General features: G+C 44.0%; 2 protein-coding genes across 2 annotated transcripts in view; one reads left to right on the top strand and one right to left on the bottom strand.

Annotated features, from left to right (window-relative positions):
- Window positions 1-4,832, bottom strand: part of LOC145410604 (uncharacterized) — an 11,612-nt gene extending 6,780 nt beyond the window's left edge. The window contains exon 1 of the mRNA XM_080280718.1: window positions 2,495-4,832. Coding sequence (XP_080136844.1) covers window positions 2,495-4,829 — 2,335 coding nt within the window. The 5' untranslated portion in view covers window positions 4,830-4,832. The remainder of the gene's footprint in view (window positions 1-2,494) is intronic.
- A 15,832-nt stretch (window positions 4,833-20,664) lies between these two features.
- On the top strand, window positions 20,665-23,292 carry LOC145410737 (uncharacterized). The gene is made up of 3 exons (XM_080280842.1): window positions 20,665-20,844; window positions 21,516-21,655; window positions 23,094-23,292. The coding sequence occupies exons 1-3, from the start codon at window positions 20,665-20,667 to the stop codon at window positions 23,290-23,292; spliced, it is 519 nt and encodes a 172-aa protein (XP_080136968.1).
- Window positions 23,293-23,583: the final 291 nt, after the last annotated feature.

Genomic DNA, 23,583 nt, shown 5'->3' with positions numbered 1-23,583 from the left:
ATGTCCTTGTTACTCTAAATGTAATAGCTTCGTAGTCGCCAAACTGTACCGTAAAAACAGACGTTGTAGTAAGTTCGATAGGTTCTCCCTAAACTATATAACATCGCCTTGTTGTGGCCAGAACTGAAGAGAAAAACAAACGTGATAATAATAGTGATTGCGTGTGTGGAGGGGAGGGGAGGGGGAGTTTGGCAGGCGAGCAAGGGGGTCGGGCCTGAGAGTGGGGCAATAAAGGCCGCACCAGTGAGCATACAGGGATTATTGCACCATTAACTGCAACTCTTACTTCGTACACTTTAACTTGGCGCAAAACTACCATCGCTCTAATTTGAATGTAGAATTGTGATTAGAGATTAGCGGTGGAATACGGTGCTAGTCACGAAGAACTGCCGTGGGAACGAAAACAGAGCTGCTGCATTGCGTTCCTCTGCCTATTGGCTACGAGAAATACGATGGAAAAGGGTTAAAATCTTGGCCATGTTGGGGCAGACGAACCATAATCAGGGGCAATATTTAAAAAGAAATTTAGCCAATTTCTAGGATAAAACATATATTATCAAGAATAATTTTACTCTGACGTTCATTTCTTTCACTTAAATATTCACTCCAGATGTCTGACTGTTGTTACGAGAAATGTAAACAAATAAACTTTCACCCTCCTTTGACTCAAGACATTTTATGGCTAAGGACCCAGACTTAGCGATTATGACAACTGCATATAATCACAAGTGGCGATTATCAGGAAATGGCGATAGTCTTAATTGGGTGTTACCGGACGCTGCGATTACAGCAAATGAACATAACCATAAAAAAATGATTAGCAGAACTGGCGAATATCGGATCTGGCGATTAGGGAAACTTGATGTAATAAGAACTGGTGCTTATCGTTCTGCAAATAACCCGACTTGGTGGTTATCAGGAACTAGCAATTATCAAAACTAATAACTGTTAAAGCTTACACCAATTATCGGACCATTACCGTATCAGGGCGGAGAATAATTAGAATTTTCTGCATTAACCATAATTGCCATAGCCTGGAGAAGAAAATTAATTACTAGTGATATGGAACTTAAGATTTAAAGAAACATTTTATCTGGAACGGGATATGAAGACTGGGAGTGTAAGTAGATACGGCTGTTTTCTATTATTAAAAAAAAAAAAAAATGTGATAGAACGTTGACGACGATCAGACGTTTGTGATAAAATGATATCTAAAAAAAAAAAAAAAAAAAAAAAAATGCAATGGTCAAATGTTGGAGTTAAAATGCCGGTGATTATTATACGCTGAATATAAAACGTTTGTGATGATTATATATTGGGGATAAAATGTTTGTGATAAGAAGATGCTGGAGACTGAATTACTTGGGATTATCAGACGTAGGAGATGAACGTTTACGGGTATCAGAATTTGGATATATAACGTTTCCTTTTACCGGAGACAGGAGGTAAAAAGTATGGGTTAGATTTTCGAGCTAAAAAAAATGAAGACTCGCAAGTTCCAGACAAAAATTTGATGTATCATTAGTATTAAAAAAAAAAAAAAAAAAAAAAAAGTGGGATTACAGGCAGAAGAAGAAGAAAAAACCGAGTCGGAGTTAGAAAGAAAAAGCCTGTGATTTTTACTTCATAATGCGTCAGAAGTCAGAAATATAAGGTAAATGACTGCCAGAAATTAGAGATAAAACAATGACAAGTATCAATGGTTGGAGGCCAAGAGCTAATTTACACATTCGAGGAAAAATTCGACAATTCTGATGTTTAACAACTGTAATGAGAGAAAGTTGAAAATAGAAAGTTTGCAATCATCTGAAACTGGGGATAAAAGGTTGACCACTGTCGGTAAGAGGGTAGTTTGGTGATAAGGAGAATTTGGAGGAAAAATAGGAAAGTTTTATAAGCTTCAGACAATGAAAAACTGGAGGTGGAAAGTTGGAAGCATTAAGCCATCGAAAAATATTAGCAAGGTTTGGATTTTAAAAACAGGAGACTGGAAAAAAAAAAAAAAAAAAAAAAAAACACACACACACACGGCGATTGACACAAATGAATCACGTATATTAACACTAAAACTGACTGGTAAAAACTTAGCAAAGGCATCCGTAAACTGGGAATTACGTTGACTGCAATACGTGACAACAAAACAGTATCAGGTTTATGTAATATTACCAGGGACTCAGTAATATATATATATATATATATATATATATATATATATATATATATATATATATATATATATATAAACACCAACACAAGGCGCAAATAACAGTAAAGAACAGGAACATGCATTTAAACACGGAATAATTATCAGCACAATGAACTAAACATGAATGAAAATTGATAAAAATAATATAAATGAAAATGATGAAAAAATAAAAACAATTACGTAAACAATACTCAGGCAAAACAAAACAAGTAAATAAACAAAACATAAACTTAACCAATATACAAATAATTCATACACCAAGTATTAAGAAAATTGAAAAAAACTTACCTGAGTATGTCTGGTAGTATTTTGGTACTGGTGCGATGCTTGAGGTAGCCATTCTGGTCGTGGTGGTAGCTGTGGTCGTGCTGGTAGCTCTCCAGGTAGTGGCATCTGGGCATTTCGTAACAGCTGTGGTAGTGGTGGTCTTGGTAATTGTGGTTGGTACGGAAGTCGTGATGGTGGCAGATGAGAATGGGTCAACTGTGGTGGCGCTGTATTCAATGATGGTAGATGTTAGGGCTGGGTCTTCCATAACTGTGGTAGATGGGGTGGAATAGGTAGGTGCAATCTTCGTAGATGGGTCTGAGTACTTGAGAGCAATAGTAGTAGTGGTGGTCTGTGTGGTTGTGGGGATCTTCTTGATGCTCGTAATTGTTGTAACAGTGTTGATGGTGGTGGTTGTGGCAGTACTTTCTTTTGCAACACTTACACTTGGAGAAGTGATAGAGCTAGCTGTGTTGGTTGTAGTGCTCTGAGTGAAGCTGATAGATGTACTTACATACTTGGTATTAATACTGGTAGGTGTGCCTGGATTTTTGCTGCTGATGAAGGTAGTGGCCGAATAGTTCCCTCTAAGTTTATCAACCTCACCTTTACTACCAGTATCACCTCCACCAGTCTCACCACTTCTACCAACATTCTCCACTAAAGTACCCAAAAATTCAACAAATTGTTCACCTTCCAAACTGAGAAGATCTTGTGACACCTTAGGTCCTTTCCCAATTCCCCAACCATCAACCACCGGGGACTCGAGTGGACTGCCTTGTGTGGAAGTCAATTTTGAACCTATTTCAGGCAGAGTCAGACTATCCTTGGGAATTGTTGATGATGAAGGAGTAGCTGGACAAACACTAAAACCTTTGATTATTTCTGCTTCCTTTTTTTCTTCCTCTTTCGGATGAGATATCTGGATTTCCTTGAGATGGTCGATGTTGATCCGGCTAATAATCATTGATCCAGGCTCGTTTAGGAATAGTTCAACCTCCTCACTGTCCTCAGAGTTACAAGATTGCCTACCGTCTTCTTTGTCATCGTCCTCGCTTTCACTGTCTGGATACATCTTCAGAGGACGGGTTTTCTTTGGACTTGAATGAAAACTTGGTTTCTCCAAATCCACCGAGTAACTCTTTTGCTTTCCCCATGGTGTAGACGTCACAGATTTTACTCTCGACTCTTCAACTTTCCTCCACGTTTCTGCCTCAGGGGCTTTCATGTCAGGGATATCAGGGGACATTGGATGTGTAGTGAAATCTACAGATGGTAGTGAACTTTCGTTAACACCACATATAATGTTAGAAGGAGGTGGTGGTTCAATAAGCTTACTTACTTCTTTCTCATCATAGGAAGTCAAGACTGAGAGACCCACATTCTTCCTAGCAGCCTCAGGGTTGCTTAGCGTCTTGCCAAGGATCGTATTGAGGTTATTCTTGAAGTCGACAAGAGCACTCTGATTGGAGATGGAATTCAAGTCGATGTTGCTACGTTTTCTGGCCCTTTCCATCAACCTATTTACTCGTTCTTCATTCCTTCTGAGAGGAGAAGTGCTGGGAGAGGAACACTGAGGAGAGGGTGACTTGGCTGGGGAAGTGGGCGACCTGGGTGGGGGAGTGGGGGATCTGAGTGGGGGAGAGGAGGATCTGGGTGGGGGAGTAGGGGATCTACATGGGGGAGTGAGGGATCTGGGTGGAGGAGAGGGGGATCTGCGCTGGGGACTAGACGACTGAAGAACACCAGCTGATCTGACAAGTGGTGAGGGAGATCGAACATAAGGTGAGGAATATCTAGAAGGGGGCGTTAGAGACCTGTCAGGGGATGAGGATGATGCAGGTGGAGTCGTGCGTGATATGAGAGGTGGTGTACAGCCACTGGGCGGGGTACTGCTGCTGGATTGGCTGCGACGAGGGGAGGACGATGGTGTCTGAGAGAGGAGGTGCCTGAGATATGCGGCACGGGCAGGATGCTCCAGATTGGTGAGGGAGTACTGGGGTGAGGGAAAGGGTGGCAAACTGGGTGGTGTGTAAACTTCCTCACTTCTACTGTCAGTGCCTTCCTCTCTTTTTATGCCTCTCAGGTATTCACGCTCGGTCATCAGCCTGAAATGCTCATTGGCCATTGATGCTTCAGTGCCCCTGAATGCTGCTGGGGGTGGGATGACCGAGTCAGATGTGTGGCAGAGGCGGCTCTGGTCGGCAGCAGAGGTGACGCAGCCAGATGAAAGGGCTGGGAACTGCTCCTCCTCCAGGGATACATCACGCATGAACCGGTCTGGAGGCCACACCTCTCGCCCCTCTCGACCGTCGTCATCGTCTGACCCAAAGCAACGCAGCACCCGGTCCAGCATGGTATCCTGGGGCAGCTGGGGCGGCTTGGAACCACTCCGGTGCCCTTTGGCCTCTGTTCGACCCTCAGTCAGGCACTCGGATGATCCCTGCCACGGCACCAGAGAAGAGTCTCCAGACGACCCACTGGGAGGTGTGTTCATCCCAGGGGCAGAATCAGTGGCAGAGGCCTGGCGGGGCAGCACCACTTGCGCACGGTACAGGGAGCGGCTGCGCTGCACCTGCTGCCCTGCCACATCTGCCTCCCCAGGGCCTGGACTCACCCCCAGCACCGACCCCAACCTAGGCCCCGCCAAGCTGCGGCGTGGAGCAGCTACCGGCACCTTCACACCTGACCCTGACAAAGAGTGTGTTACTACACCATGTCTGGACCACACCACACCACACCACACCTGCATACCAACACAACACACCACACCTGCACAACAACATAATGCAACACCTGCACAACTCAACACAACTGTGCCACAACACACCACACCTGTGCCTCAATGCACCATATCTGAACAACACACCACACCTGCATACCAACACAACACACCACACCTGCACAACAACATAATGCAACACCTGCACAACTCAACACAACTGTGCCACAACACACCACACCTGTGCCTCAATGCACCATATCTGAACAACACACCACACCTGCATCACAACACAACACATGCACGATAACACCAAACCAGCACCACAACACATCACACCAGCACCACAACACACCACATCTGCACCACAACACACCACACCTGCACCACAAAACACAACACCTACACCACAACACACCACACCTGCACCACATCACACCTGCAACACCACATCTGCACCACAACACACCTACACCGCAACACACACACCTACACCACAACACATCATATCTGCATTACAAAACACCACCCTGCACCACAACACACCACACCTGCACCAAAAAAAAACGCCACACTTGTACCATACCACAACATCTGCACCACACAATACCTGCACCACATCACAGCGCCTGCACTACACCACAACATCTGCACCACACCACAACATCTACACCACACCACAGCACCTGCATCACACCACAACATCTGCACCACACCACAACATCTGCACCACACCACAACACCTGCACCACCTCGCAACATCTGCACCACACCACAACATCTGCACCACACCACAACATCTGCACCACACCACAGCACCTGCACACCACAACACCTGCACCACACAACAATATCTGCATCACAACACAACACCTGCACTATAACACAACATCTGCACCACACCACAGCACCTGCACCACACCACAACACCTGCACCACACCACAGCACAACACCGCAGCACCTGCACAACACCACAGCACCACACAACATCTGCACACCACAGCACGTGCACCACACCACACCTGTACAACAACAATACAACATCTGCACACCACAGCACCTGCACAACACAACATCTGCACCACACCACACCACGCACCTGCACCACCCCACAACACCTGCACCACACCACACCACAGCACCTGCACCACACCACACCACAGCACCTGCACCACACCACACCACAGCACCTGCACCACACCATAAAATCTGCACCACCCCACAACACCCACACCACACAACATCTGCACCACACCACAACATCTACACCACACCACAGCACCTGCATCACACCACAACATCTGCACCACACCACAACATCTGCACCACACCACAACACCTGCACCACCTCGCAACATCTGCACCACACCACAACATCTGCACCACACCACAACATCTGCACCACACCACAGCACCTGCACACCACAACACCTGCACCACACAACAATATCTGCATCACAACACAACACCTGCACTATAACACAACATCTGCACCACACCACAGCACCTGCACCACACCACAACACCTGCACCACACCACAGCACAACACCGCAGCACCTGCACAACACCACAGCACCACACAACATCTGCACACCACAGCACCTGCACCACACCACACCTGTACAACAACAATACAACATCTGCACACCACAGCACCTGCACAACACAACATCTGCACCACACCACACCACGCACCTGCACCACCCCACAACACCTGCACCACACCACACCACAGCACCTGCACCACACCACACCACAGCACCTGCACCACCCCACACCACAGCACCTGCACCACACCATAAAATCTGCACCACCCCACAACACCCACACCACACAACATCTGCACCACACCACAGCACCAGCACCACACCACAGCACCTGCACCACACCACAACACCTGCACCACACAACAACATCTGCACCACACCACAACGCCTGCACCACACCACACAACAACATCTGCACCACACCACAACGCCTGCACCACACCACAGCACCTGCACCACACCGCAACACCTGCACCACACCACAGCACCTACACCACACCACACCACAACACCTGCACCACATGACAGCGCCTGCACCACCCCACAACACCTGCACCATACCACAACACCCACACCACACAACACCTGCACCACACCACACCACACCACAACATCTGCACCATACCACAGCGCCTGCACCACAACACAAAACACCTGCAACACAACACACCATACCTGCACTACAGCACACCTGCACAACTACACACCACATCTGCACCGCAACACACCTCGACTACAACACAACACACCCACACCACAACACCCACACCCACACCACAACACACCACACCCACACCACAACACAACACACCTACATCACAAGACAACACACTACGCATGACACCAGCCTGCACTGTCATTTAGAAATCAATAACATCAACACAAAGGTACATCAAATGCCAACCGAGGAAGTTAAAAAAACTTAGATTACTTATAATAATTGACGTACAGCAGTATCATTGTATCTCCGTACAGGATTTTCGGATTTTACCAATTAATCAGCATCACACTCGACTTTACATGGCACCGCATGGAACAAATCTCCTAGCTAAGAATTGTCAGTGGTATAACTTTTAGGAATATTGAACCATCTCACCGTACTAGTATATAGCCTAAAATAAAAGTCCTTGATGTCTGAATATGAAGGCTTACTAGTAGGGCTTCCTCAGTGGCAGCTTTTATCAATATGCATGTTACGCCTAAATATTTGCCTGTATGTTATCTACACAGTCTGTACAAAAGACACATACGAGAATATTAAGGTTCAACCATCAGCAAAAACTTCGATGTCGTTCCTCTGCCGGCTGTGGCAATGGAAGGTGTTACATAACCACTTTTAAGATAACATTATGAAGTGCACAACAAAAGGGTGTGAGACGGAAGGACACTGCTGGCTGGGTAGGAATGACAAGTGTGGAAGGCAGGAAGCAATACTGCAAAGGACTATCGGCAAAATTTTGCACCTAGGAAGAGGTGCTGGGGAGGCTCGTACGCTAACGAAAGACTTCCACTGATTTTATCAGTACTATGCTGTACAACTGTTATACTTGAGTTTCTGTAACATACCGGTACCTGCACCTACATTATAAATGTGTTGCACATACTGTCATTAAGAGTAAAGAAAAATGACAACAAAAACAAATAAAACAAGAAGTAAAATCAAGTAAACCAATCAGACATCAACAAACATAAACACAGGGACAAATAAACCAATTATACATTCACGCAATCTCTGAATAAACTCAACAGGCATCATCGCAATGATCCATCATCATCATCATCGTCATCCCATAGAAAAATGAGACGAATAGGAACCAAAAACAAGTAGAAGAAAGCAAAAAATAAGACGCAATATCAACAAAATGCTTATTCAAATCATCCATCTATGCCTTCGAAATACCGACACACACACACACACACACACACACACACACACACACACACACACACACAAATCCCACATATTTTTCCTCGGGATGGGCTTAAAAAATACCAGCGGGACAGACACATAAGTTCATACAAGGACAAAGTAAAAACATGCGTCCATGCAATACCCAAAACAAAACAAAAATTCACACATCGATGAGAGAGAGAAACACTAGCCAAGAACTCCTTCCATCAAGTTCACCATTTTCTGCCAGGGACAACCAGATAAACATGACAGCCAAACAAACAAACAAGGCAAGAAAACCCGACAGACAGACGAATAAACGAGACACAAACACACAGACAAAAAGGCAGACAAGCAAACAAACACGACAAACAAGACAGCAAACAGACCTCACGGTTAAATATTTGCTGCACAACCGAAATTTTTGTCTACCACGAAAGAAAATGTGCTTCGACTGGAATTTCTATACTTAACTTCCACCACTTTACCAAAAACAATGGATACGGTGTAAATTTTCCTACTCTATGCGTTTACTATGAATTATAAGCTTCTCTAACATAAGCTACCCTCATCTAAGTGAAAATTATTGAAGAATCACACCAACTACCTTTCCCTCATCCCACTGTATCTGAACTAACACACAACTAAAGGTCTTATTAAATCCTATTACCACACCAACCTACCCTACTATCCAATCCAATAACCGTATTAATCGATCCTATCCGATCCTCTTTCCATACCAACTAACTTATTCTAACTTGTTAACACACCGAATAACTTTCCTTTACTATCCTTTCTTTTATTTCAACTACCTTATCCTGTTTACATGTCATTAATGCTGAGTCTGTACGTAAGTATGCAAGCATTCATTTAAGACGAGCCTGTGGAGTCACGTGGAGAGACAGGCTGACGAATGAGGATATAAAGGAGCGTTGTGGTGTGGATGTGGATGTGATAGGAAGCGTTATGAGGAACACACTGAGGTGGTTTGGCCATGTGGAGAGGATGGAGGGTGAAAGACTGACGAAGAGAGTGTATGTGAGTGAGGTGGAGCGGGGAAGAGGGAGGGGGAGGCCGAGGATGAGATGGAGGGATGGGGTGGAGAGGTATATGAGAGAGGGGGGTGTGAGTTGGGAGCAGGGCAGTGAAATGGCGGGGGACAGGGCGACTTGGAGGCGATTTGTTTATGGCCACCCCAAACGGGATTGAGGCGTCTGGCAATAGATAGATAGATAGATAGATGCACCCAAACCTGACAAATATTGTCAGCGATACCTGTACATACAACCACTGGGGGCCTTAGCAAGGACCGATTGTCTGCCTCAGTGACCTTCGTGTAGGTTAATCAACTTTCAACCTTCAACTGCACCCGACAACAATAACTGTCATCCAGAACAACCACAGTCACATCAAACAACAACAATTACTAGCCAGACAACCATCACCACCACCAGGCTACAATATAGTAGTTACAAAACAACCACAATCACACCAAAGTCACAACATACAACAACAATTACCACAAACATATACAGCACCACCACCACCAAACAACAATTTTTTACCCAAATAATCACAATCACACCAAACACAATTCACCTACCGCATTCCAAAACCAAAGCACCACATAAGGGCCGGATTCCCGTTGGCTTTTGGGTTTTCGTAACACCTTTTCCTTTGCGAAAAGGTCTAAGTTTCCTCTTGTACGTTACTGATGAGAGCTATGGCTATGTTCAGTCCGGTGAGATAATTTTCTTTATATACAGTACTCGCTGTTTCCTGACATTTTTTTTCCAGTTCTGAAGACTTTTTAAACTGGAGAGGTTAAACAGAACCTTCATTTACCTCTTCAATACAAGAGGTCTCCCAAAAGCTGAATAAAATTGTTTCTGGGTTAAAACATTCTTATCTGTAGTATATATATTTTTAAGTGTCTACATGTTTGTCTGTGTTTGTCCACAATGGAGTTTAGGGTAAGCTCTTCAGACAGTTCTAAAGGGGTCTAACAGGGATAAATTTGTACCTGGAATTTGTTTCAAAGCGCTAAACTGGAATTCATTTATTTCAAATTACAAAACATGAGTCTGTTTGAAACTACATAACTGGCATTTATTTGTTTCAAATTGCTAAACTGGAATTCATTTGCGTTTAAAACTGCCAAACAGGAATGCATTTGTTTAAAATTGCTAAAATGGAATTTGTCTGTTTCAAACTGCTAAACTGGAATTTATTTGTTTCAAACTGCAAAACTGGAATTTGCGTGGTGAAAACTGCTGAACTGGAATTTGTCTCAAACTGATAAACTGGAATTTATGTGTTTAAAATTGCTACACTGGCGTCCCTGATGGCCAGAAATAATATTAATCATCACTAATCACGTTGGCATTGTGGAGCTTGAGGCCAATTACCGCTGGCTTTTTAACCTGGCTGTAAATTCATATCAGTATTATAAAGGGTCGGGGAGGGGGTCGGATGAGTGGAGTGAGCTGGGTGGGTAGGGTGGGTTGTTAGGGTGGGTAGGCAGGGTTGGGTTGTGTGGGGCAGCATGGGTGGGTGGGTGAGTGGATGGGTGAGTGTGAGGGAATAGGAAAATAGGTCCATGGGGAATACATGGGTGGGTGGGTGGGTGGGAAGGGTGGGTGAGTGGGCAGGATGAGTGGGCGGGTAGTGGGAAAATAGGTCCATAGGTTGAAATGGTCTGTGAAAGGAATAGGTCCAGGGGGTAATACATCCCTGGGAACTGGGTCCAAGGAGGAACACTGGACCAGCGGGTACAGAAGGGGCCCCGGGTGTCGCCTCACAGGGTGCCAGTCAATGCCGGTACGTAGGGTCATATTTTTTACCCAGGCAACTTCGGGTTCCCTGCTGGTCACTAATTAGGCACATCATTGGACTGAACAAGACTATAAGATATATACACCAAACAAGAGACTTAATGGCGTTATATGCTGAATAAATCACTGATGACGAGGTGCTGCGGTCTCCTATGCCAACGAGATTACGGCTGAAATAAAAACACACACTCAGACACACACACACACACACACACACACACACACACACACACACACACAGATTAAACTATACTCACGGCTGTCCTGTTTATGCAGGGAAGAGGAAATGTGTATTAGTACATCATATACTTTTACTGCGAATGTAACGTATTAATTAATTGTACTTAAATGTTACAATCTACCATAAAAAATTGGTTTATATGTACATTCACTGATATATAGCATTGTTTGCCATATTTGTCAACATCATCACAACTAACGTTTTCGTACTTTCGTCCTACTACGGGAATCATGTCTTTGTTTTGCTTCGCTCCTGCTCTTTCTTTTTTTCCCAGACATTTCAGCTTAAGATCCTCTCTCTCTCTTTGTCTTCTCTTCCCTTCCCTTGCCCATATTCCCTCTAAGCAGCCAACTCTTGTGTTCTTTCTCTCTTTTCCTGCCTGTTGTGATTAAAGGGAGTCATATAACCCTTGATGGATTATAATACCAAAATACCTTGTTATTGAGGGAGGTCAGGGCTGAAACGCTGGTAGTGGTGGTGGTAGTTGTGGTAGCTGATGGTGGTAGCAACTGGTCATCGATGTCGCTTGTTGTGGCTGATGATGGTTGTATCTGGTCCTCGATCCTGGTAGCGAATGTTGGTAGGTCCTCCATGTTAGTAGTTCTGGTAGTTATCCGTGGCAGGTCCTGGATGTTGCTGGTTGTGGCAGTCAGTGTTGGTTGGTCATGGATGCTGGTAGTTGTGGTAGCCGATTTTGGTAGGTCGTGGATGTTAGAAGGTGTGGTATCTATGGACTCCAATGGTGGTGGTGAGTGTGGTGGTGATGTTGGTGGTGGTGGAGGGGGTGTTGCTGGAGGGGGTGATGGGGGTGAGGGTGTGGGTGTGGAGTTGACGGTAATGAGGGTGACCGGGCCAGACGTCACCTCTTTACTGAAGGTCACCCCGCCCACCGCCCGCACCAGAGCACCCACACCTGCAGTACAACAACAACAATAAAGGCTGTATTCTATGTGGTACACAAGTCACCTTCTCATTCAACCACCATCACTTTACACTTAACACGTTACTGTCAAGGCCCGACGCTCACAGACATTCACAAAACTCTGCACCAGTCTATCAAACTATTGTTCACTTTTAGAAAGCAACACAGCATCACCTGCATACATCACATTTGCGATACTCTACCCTTCACTACTCGTTTCCAACCACATCACTCTTCATACCTTGAGTTTTAAACTACTCTGATAACCCATATATATATATATATATATATATATATATATATATATATATATATATATATATATATATATATATATATATATATAAACTGAACAGTCACGAGGCTATCACACAAGCCTGTTTCGCTGCAAATGATCTTAAACCAAACACTCATCTAACAACCTATCTTTACACAAACTTCGCTACCAACATAAAATCTCTTAACGGTATCCAACTGGATACCCAGAACCTTCCATGGTTAATCTCTGTTTACCTTGCAGTATCCTTTTTCCACATCCATTAATTTGTGGGTAAAGTAACAATATAAATATAAAGTCTTAAACAGGGAAGTAAAAACAACTAAAGGAACAGCAGCAGCCATCATCATAGTCATCCTTAACATGTTGAACATCATTATTATTAGTCTAACGCATTTCCCTATCGTAATACCGGGTAAGTAAAGCAACAATTACAAGAGAAACAGAAAAAAATATATAAAAACACCAGCTGGAGAATGTATAGCATTAACAACAAAAACAACAGCTGGGTATATATTACTAGTAAAAATGACAGACAAGAATATCCTAGAGTATCAATAATATTATCACAACATACCTAAAAGAACTGAGGAATGACTACATATCAAAGGACAAAAACAAAAGGGCATTTTCACAATATTTCCTAAAGTTTAATTTATGGTGTGGTGTGGTGTGGTACAGTATGGTATGGTATGGTATGGTATGGTGTGGTATGGTATGGTATGGTGTGGTGTGGTGTGGTACAGTATGGTACGGTATGGTATGGTATGGTATGGTATGGTGTGGTGTGGTGTGGTATGGTGTGGTGTGGTGTGGTGTGGTACAGTATAGTATGGTATGGTATGGTGTGGTGTGGTGTGGTGTGGTGTGTGGTGTGGTGTGTACTAACCTTGTGTAGTGGGTGTTTGGTCGGGTCGTTCTCTCTTTTTTGCCATCTGTTCCTTCATTCCTTCAAAATGCTCCTTTATGCCCTCAAAATGTTCCTTGATGGTGGTGGAGGGTGGGGGAGGTTGGCTAGTGTCATCAAAATGCTCCTTCAAGATCCTGTCATGGGTAGAATGCCCGTGGGGAGCCCTGCCGTCTATAAAACGCTCCTTCATAATCGTGGTGTGTGTAGAATGCTCCATGGCGCCCGTGCTATGCTCCAGAGTGCTCGGGGTATGCCTGGGAGTATCGTGCTTGCTTGCTGGATAATCATGTATGCCTCTGGAGTCCTTGGCTTGATTTGCACCCATATGATGCTCTTTACCACCTGTACAATGCCCCGTAGAAGAGACAGTGTGGTCCGGTGTGCCAGTGGAATGCTCCCTTACGTCTGACTGATACGTGGAATGTTCCTTACCGCCTACACTATGTTTCAAGGTACTTCTGGGACGCTCCCTTGTGTCTGTGGAATAGGTGGAATGAATTTCTATGTCCGTGGAATGCTCTAGTATGTTCCTGGAATGCTCCTGTAGGATCAACGAGTGCGTGGAAGAGCCCTGAATGTCTCCAACACCCTCACCAATCCCCACAGAAAGGTCTTTAGAAAGTGCAGAATGCCCTTTACCAGCAGCAGGATAACAGGGGCGATTATGTACACCTCCAGAAGGTTCCTTAAACCCTGCCCGATGTTTCGAAAGACCTGTAACATGCTCTGCTCTGCCTGTGGAATGTTCTTTATAGCCTGAGGGATGAGTGGAGTGAGCCTTAATACTGGCAGTACTGGTAGCGTAGGTCTTAGTGCTAAGGGAATGCTCGGGAAACCTTTTATGCTCCGATGCACCTCCACACCTCTCCTTTAGACCCGTAGAATGCTCCTTAATGCCTGAAGGATGAGTAGACTGTTCCTTAATACTGACAGAGTGCTCGGGTATGCTCTTATAATGCTCCTTTGTGTCCCTTGTGCTTATCGAGTGCTCTGGTAAGCTTGTATGCTCCGATCTACCAGTGAAATGCTCCTGCACACTTCCCGAATCCTGCTTTACACGTCTCTCAAGTTCAGATATGCTCTTAGAATGCTCCTTAGTACTTGCAGATTGCTCCGGTAGACTTATTTGCTCCTTATAACTTACAGAATGCTGGTGTACACCTTGGGAATGCTCCGACACTGACTGGGAGACGAGGAGCGTGACCTGACCTGGTATGTGTCGTAAGAGGTCAACAGCAGCGGCGTAGGTCAGGGTCTCAACACTGCGACCGTTGATACCCACGATACGATCACCTAAAATGACATAGGTAACATTATTATTATTATTATCTGTTGTAGCAGTAGTAGTAGATTTTCAATATAATCATCATCATCATCACTAACTCCATATCCAGGACAGAGGGACAGGACGGAGAGAATATTATCATCCTCAACACCCAAGTGAATACCTAGTGGTGAAAATAAGTCGTACATGCAGTGCTCATTACGCTATATAAAAAAGGGATCTACGTGCCAATATATGACAACTATTTCCACACACCCCAAACTGTAACTGATGATACTGGAAAAGCAGCGTAAAGGTACTGGTCTTTTTTTATGTGTATTTTAATACAGACTTAATTTCTTCGCTCCAATTACCTACTTTTTACTTTATTCAAGCCATCCCGGGAGGTTTTTATCCAAGTAGGGAAGATTTTTCGAACTCTTAGGTGTCTGTGATAGTCTTCCTTAACCCTCTGATTACTACACCATTCTTCTAAATTGAAAAATAAATAAATAAATAAATACTCCACCCTTCTCCTGAATTGAAGAAAAATAAGAAAATAAATAAAAATAAAGAATGAGTCTCCCTAAGTTGGATCAAACCGTCTGGTGGCTGCAGGAGCAGAGTAAACAAGGTCATCGAACTGAAAGGATTAAGCCTACGAGAGTTTAGGTCCGGCGGTTATCACACCACAGTACAGCAGCAGGCCGATTATCCAGAATCTGATTATTCGCCAGTTTAATTGGGCACCTTTTTATCTGTATTCTCCAGTATACAGCCAATAGCCATGCCGCTTCGGTGTCATGACGACTCTTTTACTCTAAGGCTACTATATACCAGACGATATTATTTAAGATGAAAAGGTTAATAAAGGCGAAATCGTACCCCTCTAACCAATAAATCGTCTTTAAGTTTAGTAAAATCGTCTGGTAGTCAGGACAATAACATGAAAAATACGTCCTCAGCTGAAAGGGTTATTTCAGTGGCGATTTTGTAGTACTTACCGGTATACTTAAACTGTGACCTAATAATACTCTCCGGTTACTGTGACACTCTCAGCTGTACAAAATCGTCTGGTGTTATCTCTATTAAAATACGTGAGTTGTTCCGAGCATGAGAGGATTAATAGTTTTGTAAAAGTCAATCCAGTAAATTTGCCAAACTAACAAAATTGTCTGACGGAAGTAAACTTTAATAGGGACACCACTAAACTCCAGGCGCTAAACCCTTCATTCCCACGACGATTTTCAAATATATTCTTGCTACTTTCAGATAAGAGAAAGAGAGAGAGAGAGAGAGAGAGAGAGAGAGAGAGAGAGAGAGAGAGAGAGAGAGAGAGAGAGAGAGATGAAACAAGGAATTAAGTTCAAAGGTTGTTGGGTTAATCACTTCAGCAGGATGGCGTCTTTCATATTCTACTCGTGCTGCCATCACACGATTTTACTCAGCTTACGAGAGGCTTTTCTAACTAGAGGGGTTAGACACAGCCTTCATTATCCCTTCATATCCAGGCAACTCTCCTAAGTTACTGTCGGCCGTATTCTTAAACATTTCCTTCCCTTGTAGAGGCATGGGAAGGAAATCTTTAGCCGAATTGGTATTCTTAAAAAAATCCTTCCCTTCCTGGGCCACGCGAAGGGAAAGATTTTTCCTCTGGGCAGCAGAAATTATTGGAACTTGAAGGAATTCCTTGACCCTTCTCTTCAAAAATTCCTTCATAAATTTTGTGCTTTCTGTTGTGGTTCATTGTCTTATATATATTTAAAATGTTGACAGAAGTTACTGTATAATTTTACTGATGCAGTTTACAACGCTATACTAATGTTTAAGCGCTGTTTGTGTCTCTTTAAAAGTGTTACCCCTGTCGGCTGAGACAATAAGCCAGACATAAACAGAGCAGACGACGTACTACCTCCGATATTCATCCAGTCTTTTATGATCTGACACTGACAAATCTTATACATTATGGCCAGGGTCAAACGAGGATTCATTTCAAGAAACATTTTGGTTGTTAATTTGTCTGAAAAAGGAAAATCTGCCGTTAAGGTCACACGTGTGGTTCGGCTCATGTCTTCCAGCTGGAAAAAAAAAGTGAGCGCCGCCATGCGAGTACACGAGACGGACGTTAACAAGTGATTCTTACACTTACTAATAACAACATTAAGCGTAATAATATTCCTCGAATATAATTTATCAAAATATTGTCTTGAGGAGTGAACACGCTGCGGTGTTAGCCAGAATTGCATTTATGGCTGAATACAAACCAACAGTATACTGTAGATGTGGTGGCGACCTCCCACGTCTCAAATGTGTTGTGCTTTCATTATCCAGCACGAGATATGCGTGTTTTGATGTATTAGTTTATAAATTTGACGCTCCATCATACCAAATATCAGAAGGATGGGTCATTTTAGTTTAACAGGGCTACCAACCTGAACATTTTTCCTTTCCTTCCAAGGAAATCTTTACGCATACTGAAGGGAAAGAAAAATCCTACGAAGGGAAGGAAAAGTTTAGGGAAGGAATTATTTTTAAGAATATGGCCGTATGAATCCCTTGGCCATAGCACTGTGGAAAGACCGTTGAGATAATTATATGATAAAGACCTAAGTTTTTTTTCGGACGGATAATCAGGTCTGTTGTCACACAATATACAGTATATCCTCTCTCTCTCTCTTTGTACCCACCTGTTTCTCCATTCTTTTTCCCTCCTTCCCCTTCCTTCCCTCTGTCTCTCCCTCTTCCTCTCTCTCTCTCCTCTTATTCCCTCCCCCCTCATTCTCTTGCTCTCTTCCCTCCTCATTCTCTCACCCTCCCTCCTTTCCTCTTCATTCTCTCCCCCTCCCTCCAACCCTCCTCATTCTCTTCCTCCTCCCTCCCTCCCCCTCCCTCCATCCTTCCCTCCCTTCTCATTCTCTCCCCCTCCCTGCCTCCCTCCTCATTCTCTCCCCCCTCCCTCCATCCTCCTCACTGTTTCCCCCCTCCCTGCCTCCCTCCTCATTCTCTCCCTCCTCCCGCCCTCTCTCCTCATTCTCTTCCCCTTCCCTCCCTCCCTCCCCATTCTCATCCTCATCCCTCCCTCCCTCCTCATTCTCTCTCCCCCCTCCCTCCTCATTCTCTCCCCTCTCCCTCCCTCCTCATTCTCTCCCCTCTCCCTTCACCCTTCTCATTGTTTCCCACCTCCCTGCCTACCTCCTCATTCTCTCCTCCTCCCTCCCTCCCTCCTCTTTCTCTCCCCCTCCCTGCCCCTTTTCGAGGTGTTTGTGTGAGCTGTAAACACTTTCACCTCCACCGCCTGAGGCTTTCACAATAAGTAGATTTGCTCTTATTCCTTTCCCTCCCATCTCTCTCTATCATATCATGTGTTCCTATACCCATCCCTTCTTTACCTCTCATTTCATCATAAACTAATGAGAGAGAGAGAGAGAGAGAGAGAGAGAGAGAGAGAGAGAGAGAGAGAGAGAGATAAATGGTCACTGCCAAGCATGACCCTTCTAGTAAAGATAAATAAACCCTTCAATACCACGACGCCTTTAATATTCTATTCCCGCTATTTACACACGATATTATTCAGAAAAATAAAAAAAAAGTTACCGGTACTGAGATTTCAAAACAACCTTCATTTAACTTTTCTTTTGCTTTATTTTTGGTAAAAGTGGACGGCTCTCTTTCTCTCTCTCTTACCTGAAAAACAAAAACAAGAATTACAGCTCTCTCTCTCACTCTCTGTAAACCCTTTCCCTTCCTCAATCTCCACTTTATCCCTGCCCCCTTCGTTCCTCCTCCTCCATCCCTCCTCCTTCCCTCTCTTTCCCTCATCCCCCCTCCACTCTCACCTTTCCTCCCAGGCCCTCCTCTTGAAAACAAACCAACGTAGGATCCAAATTCCATAGAGAGCTGCCCTAATTTTCGCCCTATCGACCGAGAAATAACAGAAAGCAAGACAGGCAACCGAATGATGGAGGGGGTGAAGGAAGGAAAGGTATATGAGAGGGAGGGAGGAAGGGAGGGAAGGAGAGAAACCGAGACACAGCAGCAGAATGAAGGTAAGAGATATTAAAGTACTGCTGTCATCATCATCATCATTATTATTTTTATCATCATTTATCATCATCATCATTTATTTTCATCATCATTATCATCTTTCATTCTCACCATTATCAGTATGACCAATTATCATCATCATCATACAACTTCCCAGTCTCATACACAGTAGTGTAAGGAGACCCACAGCACCAGTCTCTAATTTCACTATAAACACGAATCTGAGGAGAAAGAGACCCGTGTTACATCCCTCCCCTCCTGTCCCGTGCTGGGGAGGGAGGAATGAGTCTGCTTGAAATAGGACAATAAATACAATAACCATGATGCCATTAGTCCACCGACCGGCTTCGTTTAGTCATGATTATAACATCTAAGTCAGAAATCTCTTTCAACTTTATACAAGGGGGAAACAAAGACCTGCTTCACCTCCTTGAATTACTGAACAAGCATGTTACATTCCATGTACAGCTGCCAACAACTGTGAACTTGATACAGCATCATTGTGTAGCAAAGGTCTAAAATTTGGTACACCTGACAACAGAAACATAATCACAAACTTGTTGGTGGCACTGACATGAGTGAATGGAGGTGTCAAATATTACCTGAAATGACCAAGTAACTGTTATGCATGAACGTCGCAAACTGTAGCTGGATCTCCACTTCACACAGGCACTGTCCTAGGGTCATGTGAGGCCAACAATACATTACATGTACGGAACAACTGACACACTTTCACTGGGTCGGTGGACTAATGGCATCATAAGAAAGAACAGAGCTGAGGTACTTACAATCGATTTCCCGTTGCTGTGCTTCTTCATAGCCTGCCCCAAAACTACGAACATATAAGATCTTGATAAACTAATCAGTAATACTTAACGTGACAGAAAGGTTATAACCTCCTTTATTGGTTCGGGGGAGCTTCCGGCAGTAAGGTCAGTAGCGTGTGCGTCTATAAATTCCCTGAACTAGGTTCAATCCTACCCTAAGACGTATAGTTAAGACTGCATGCTGTTATGTATCCATTCAAGTGATTTCACATATTCGCACCATGCCAAGGTCCTCTGCCAGTCATGTACATTGTCTCACTCACACACACAAGTACAGCACAATTTACATATGGATTTTTCATACTGCAATCCAAAAGTCTTTCACACTCGTACGTGAAATACTAGGTGGGTCTCTTCTCTAACGACAGAAAGTGGTGTTCCTCGGCCCCACGGATCAGCTCTCTTCAGCACCCGCAGACCACGCCTTGAACAGGTACAATACAGATGCATACCTGTCAGGGTGTAAGCCGGCCGCTATACCGTAGTGACATACATGCAATAGTCTGGAACCCCAAATACGGTCTTCACAACTGTACAATTCGGGTAATATACACCTGAACATGTGCCAATATACCGTATGCTAGTAAAAAAAAAATTCTCTCTCTCTCTCTCTCTCTCTCACACACACACACACACACACACACACACACACACACACACACACACACACACAATTATAATCATCAACCTTTGCTTCCCACCAGAGTCTCATGTTGGTAGCAGTGGTGGTGGTGGTGACGCACGCAGCACCACAGGCACGAGACAACCTACCACAGTCAAAACAAGTACAACAATCCCAACAACTTGAACTACCGCAACTACGACAACCGCAACAACCACAACAACCACCACAAACGGAGGAGAGGCGTGAAGGGTTCCCGTACCCACCAGTAAGTGCCTCTGAAAATATCTAAAATGAGAGAGAGAGAGAGAGAGAGAGAGAGAGAGAGAGAGAGAGAGAGAGAGAATGGAGGTATGAATAGAATTAATGGAAGCCCAATTAGGCACTACATTAACCCCTTCACTACGATGGATCTCTGAGCTGAATAAAATCATCGGGCAGTAGCAAAAAAAGAAATAATAATAATAATAATAAAATAAAAAGAAACTCATGCTGAGAAGTATTAAAACTCTTGCCCCTTCAGTACGAGGCCTCAACTGAACTGGATTCTTCCCACTTACGTCACTCTTATCTGTTATTATCTTTTTGTTATTCCTGTTATCATTGTTATTTCTGTTATCATCACGTTAGTCCATTTATCTGGTATTTTTATCATCGTTATTCTTGTTATCACGTTATTACGGCTATCAAGTTATTCTCATTACTATCTTCGTCATTCTTGCTATCTCATCCCTCTAGTCTTCCCATTCTTCATCAAATTATTCCTATCATCATCATGTTACTCCCTATAATTCCCGTTACAGTTATTCTCCTGTTATCTTCCTATTATTCAAAGTCATTCCTGTTATTAATTTATCCCTAGTACTATAAGCTTGTAATCCCATAACTTACTACTTGTTACCTACGTGTTATGCTCACTGCTGCGTTACATCCCGCCAGCAACCGTTCTCCTTCAAGTTCAACATAGCGGACGGCGTGGAGGGTGTGAGGTTCGCGCATGTGGGTGAGGGGGACGCCTTGGGACGGGTACAGGGCTCCTACTCCTACGTGAGACCCGACGGAGTGCTGTTTACGGTCAGGTCAGTATACTCCTTCTATCTCTCTAGGTAACACTCCTGGCTTGGTCTAGAGGTCATGTCAGTATGCTCCATCTGTCTCTTTGGGTAACATTCTTGGCTTGTTCCACCTATCTGGGGAAGTACATTTGCCCTGGATATTTAATTAGGTCTATTCTCTCTCTATCTGTCTATCAATTTGGTACAGTTTAGTTCCTCTGTCTATCTACAAGGTATGTCAATTCACTGCCTACCTAGACCAGTAAGGCCATTCACTGTCTATGTAGGTACTGTAGCTCTATTTGCTCTACCTGTTTGTGTATATCTTTCTGCTGTGCCTAGCTGCGTAAGGTTCATATTGTCATGTCGGGCCAGATGCAGCGCTCCTTACGTTCAGCTGAGTGTGTTCCAGTGTGTTGTGTGTTTTGTTAAGTCTGTCCACTGACTATACATGACTAATTTTGCTGGCACTAACTTCTACTGCTTTTTTTTTTTTTTTTCTTTTTTCCCCTATGTCTGTATACTGCTTATCACATTTTAACGATGGGAAATTGGTCTACAACGATGATGATGATATTCAGTTACCTAATTTATTACTGGCTTACAAATGACTATCATTCATTCACCCGTTCAATACGATGGCGTCTTAAAATGACACTCAAATTTTACATACACAAAAAAAAGTATTACGATGACATTTTTTTTTTCATTTCATTCTGCCTTCTCCATGTGACTTCATCCACCTTAAGAAAAAAACTCTCATTTTGAAGGTGTTAATGGAGGCTGTATCGACCCCAACCCTGTCAAACACACTCCCCTAAGCAGAACACCACCACCTGGAGCTAAGGAACCAAGACGCCGGGGCCATCTCCCTAACAAAGACTATTACACCTGTGGCTCATTATTCGCCCGTTACCTGGCATACAAGGGCCACAGTATCATCCAGGTTACCACAGTTACCTTAGGTGTTGCTTCAGGTACTTGTGTTACCTACCAACCCACAACACATGGAATATAATCGTATGATGGTGGAATTAATGCGCTTGAAAGATGGCACTGTAATAAGACGTCAAAGTATTCACAATAATCAAGTTTTATTAAGTGAAAGCACAAAATGTCAAAAATCACCCTACAATAACAACAACAACAATTAAGAACAACAAAAATAGCACCATCAACAACGGCGAATGGCATTCAAAGAGCCACAAACTTTATACAGTACTACAGGTAAACCCTTATACTACAGTATCTGAACATCATTCGTAATGTATTTTTTTTTTGTTTTTACTACTCCTCTCACATTTTCACTGCTTCTATCTCCCTCTCTCTCTCTCATTTCCCAACTTCCCTCCTTCCTTGCCTCCTTCTTCCCATGTACTCTCCGTCTCCCCTTTCCTCCCTGTTTTCTCACCCTCCTTCCATCTCGCCCTCCCGCGCCCCTACTTCTCGGTCTTTCCCTCAGGTACACGGCAGACGAGACCGGCTTCCACCCTGAGCTGATCGAGGAGGCTGCCCCGGCTTTCGAACATGACCCTGAACGCGGAACCGCCACCTACACCGTCGCCCTGCCCTACACAGACGAGTTCGGGGTCAAGGTCACCGCACAGCAACTTAACCACTATAAGGAAAAGGCGGCTCTTGCTTCCGCCCTCTCGCAGTAGAAGCAAATACCGCGTTTGTCCCAGCTTGACGATGATCCCTAACCCCTTCCAGCTCAGTTGATGGCCAGGTGTAGTCAGACTGGAGAGTGTTTTCTGCCTTGTAACTTCATAATAAGGCTCATCGAATTTCATGTGGCTAAGTCTAAGTATTCAAGCTGTAAGACTGTCCTAGTTGGATCAGGTGAAACAAAGACTGTAAATATGAAGGAAAATACAAGACACCAAGATTCAGTCAGTATGATTGAGAATGGTCACAAAAACAGTATAAACAAAGGAATAATTGGCCGAATT

The sequence above is a fragment of the Coenobita brevimanus genome, chromosome 86 (assembly GCF_032717465.1).
Source record: "Coenobita brevimanus isolate Jiangsu-jjx chromosome 86, ASM3271746v2, whole genome shotgun sequence".
Classification (NCBI taxonomy): Eukaryota; Metazoa; Arthropoda; class Malacostraca; order Decapoda; family Coenobitidae; genus Coenobita; species Coenobita brevimanus.
This window is presented reverse-complemented; position numbering and strand designations above follow the sequence as displayed.

Coding starts and splice junctions, on each gene's coding strand:
- LOC145410737 (XM_080280842.1), top strand. CDS start 20,665: ATGTTGGTAGCAGTGGTGGTGGTGGTGACGCACGCAGCACCACAGGCA. Junction 20,845..21,515: donor AAGGGTTCCCGTACCCACCA/GTAAGTGCCTCT, acceptor ACATCCCGCCAG/CAACCGTTCTCCTTCAAGTT. Junction 21,656..23,093: donor GGAGTGCTGTTTACGGTCAG/GTCAGTATACTC, acceptor TCTTTCCCTCAG/GTACACGGCAGACGAGACCG.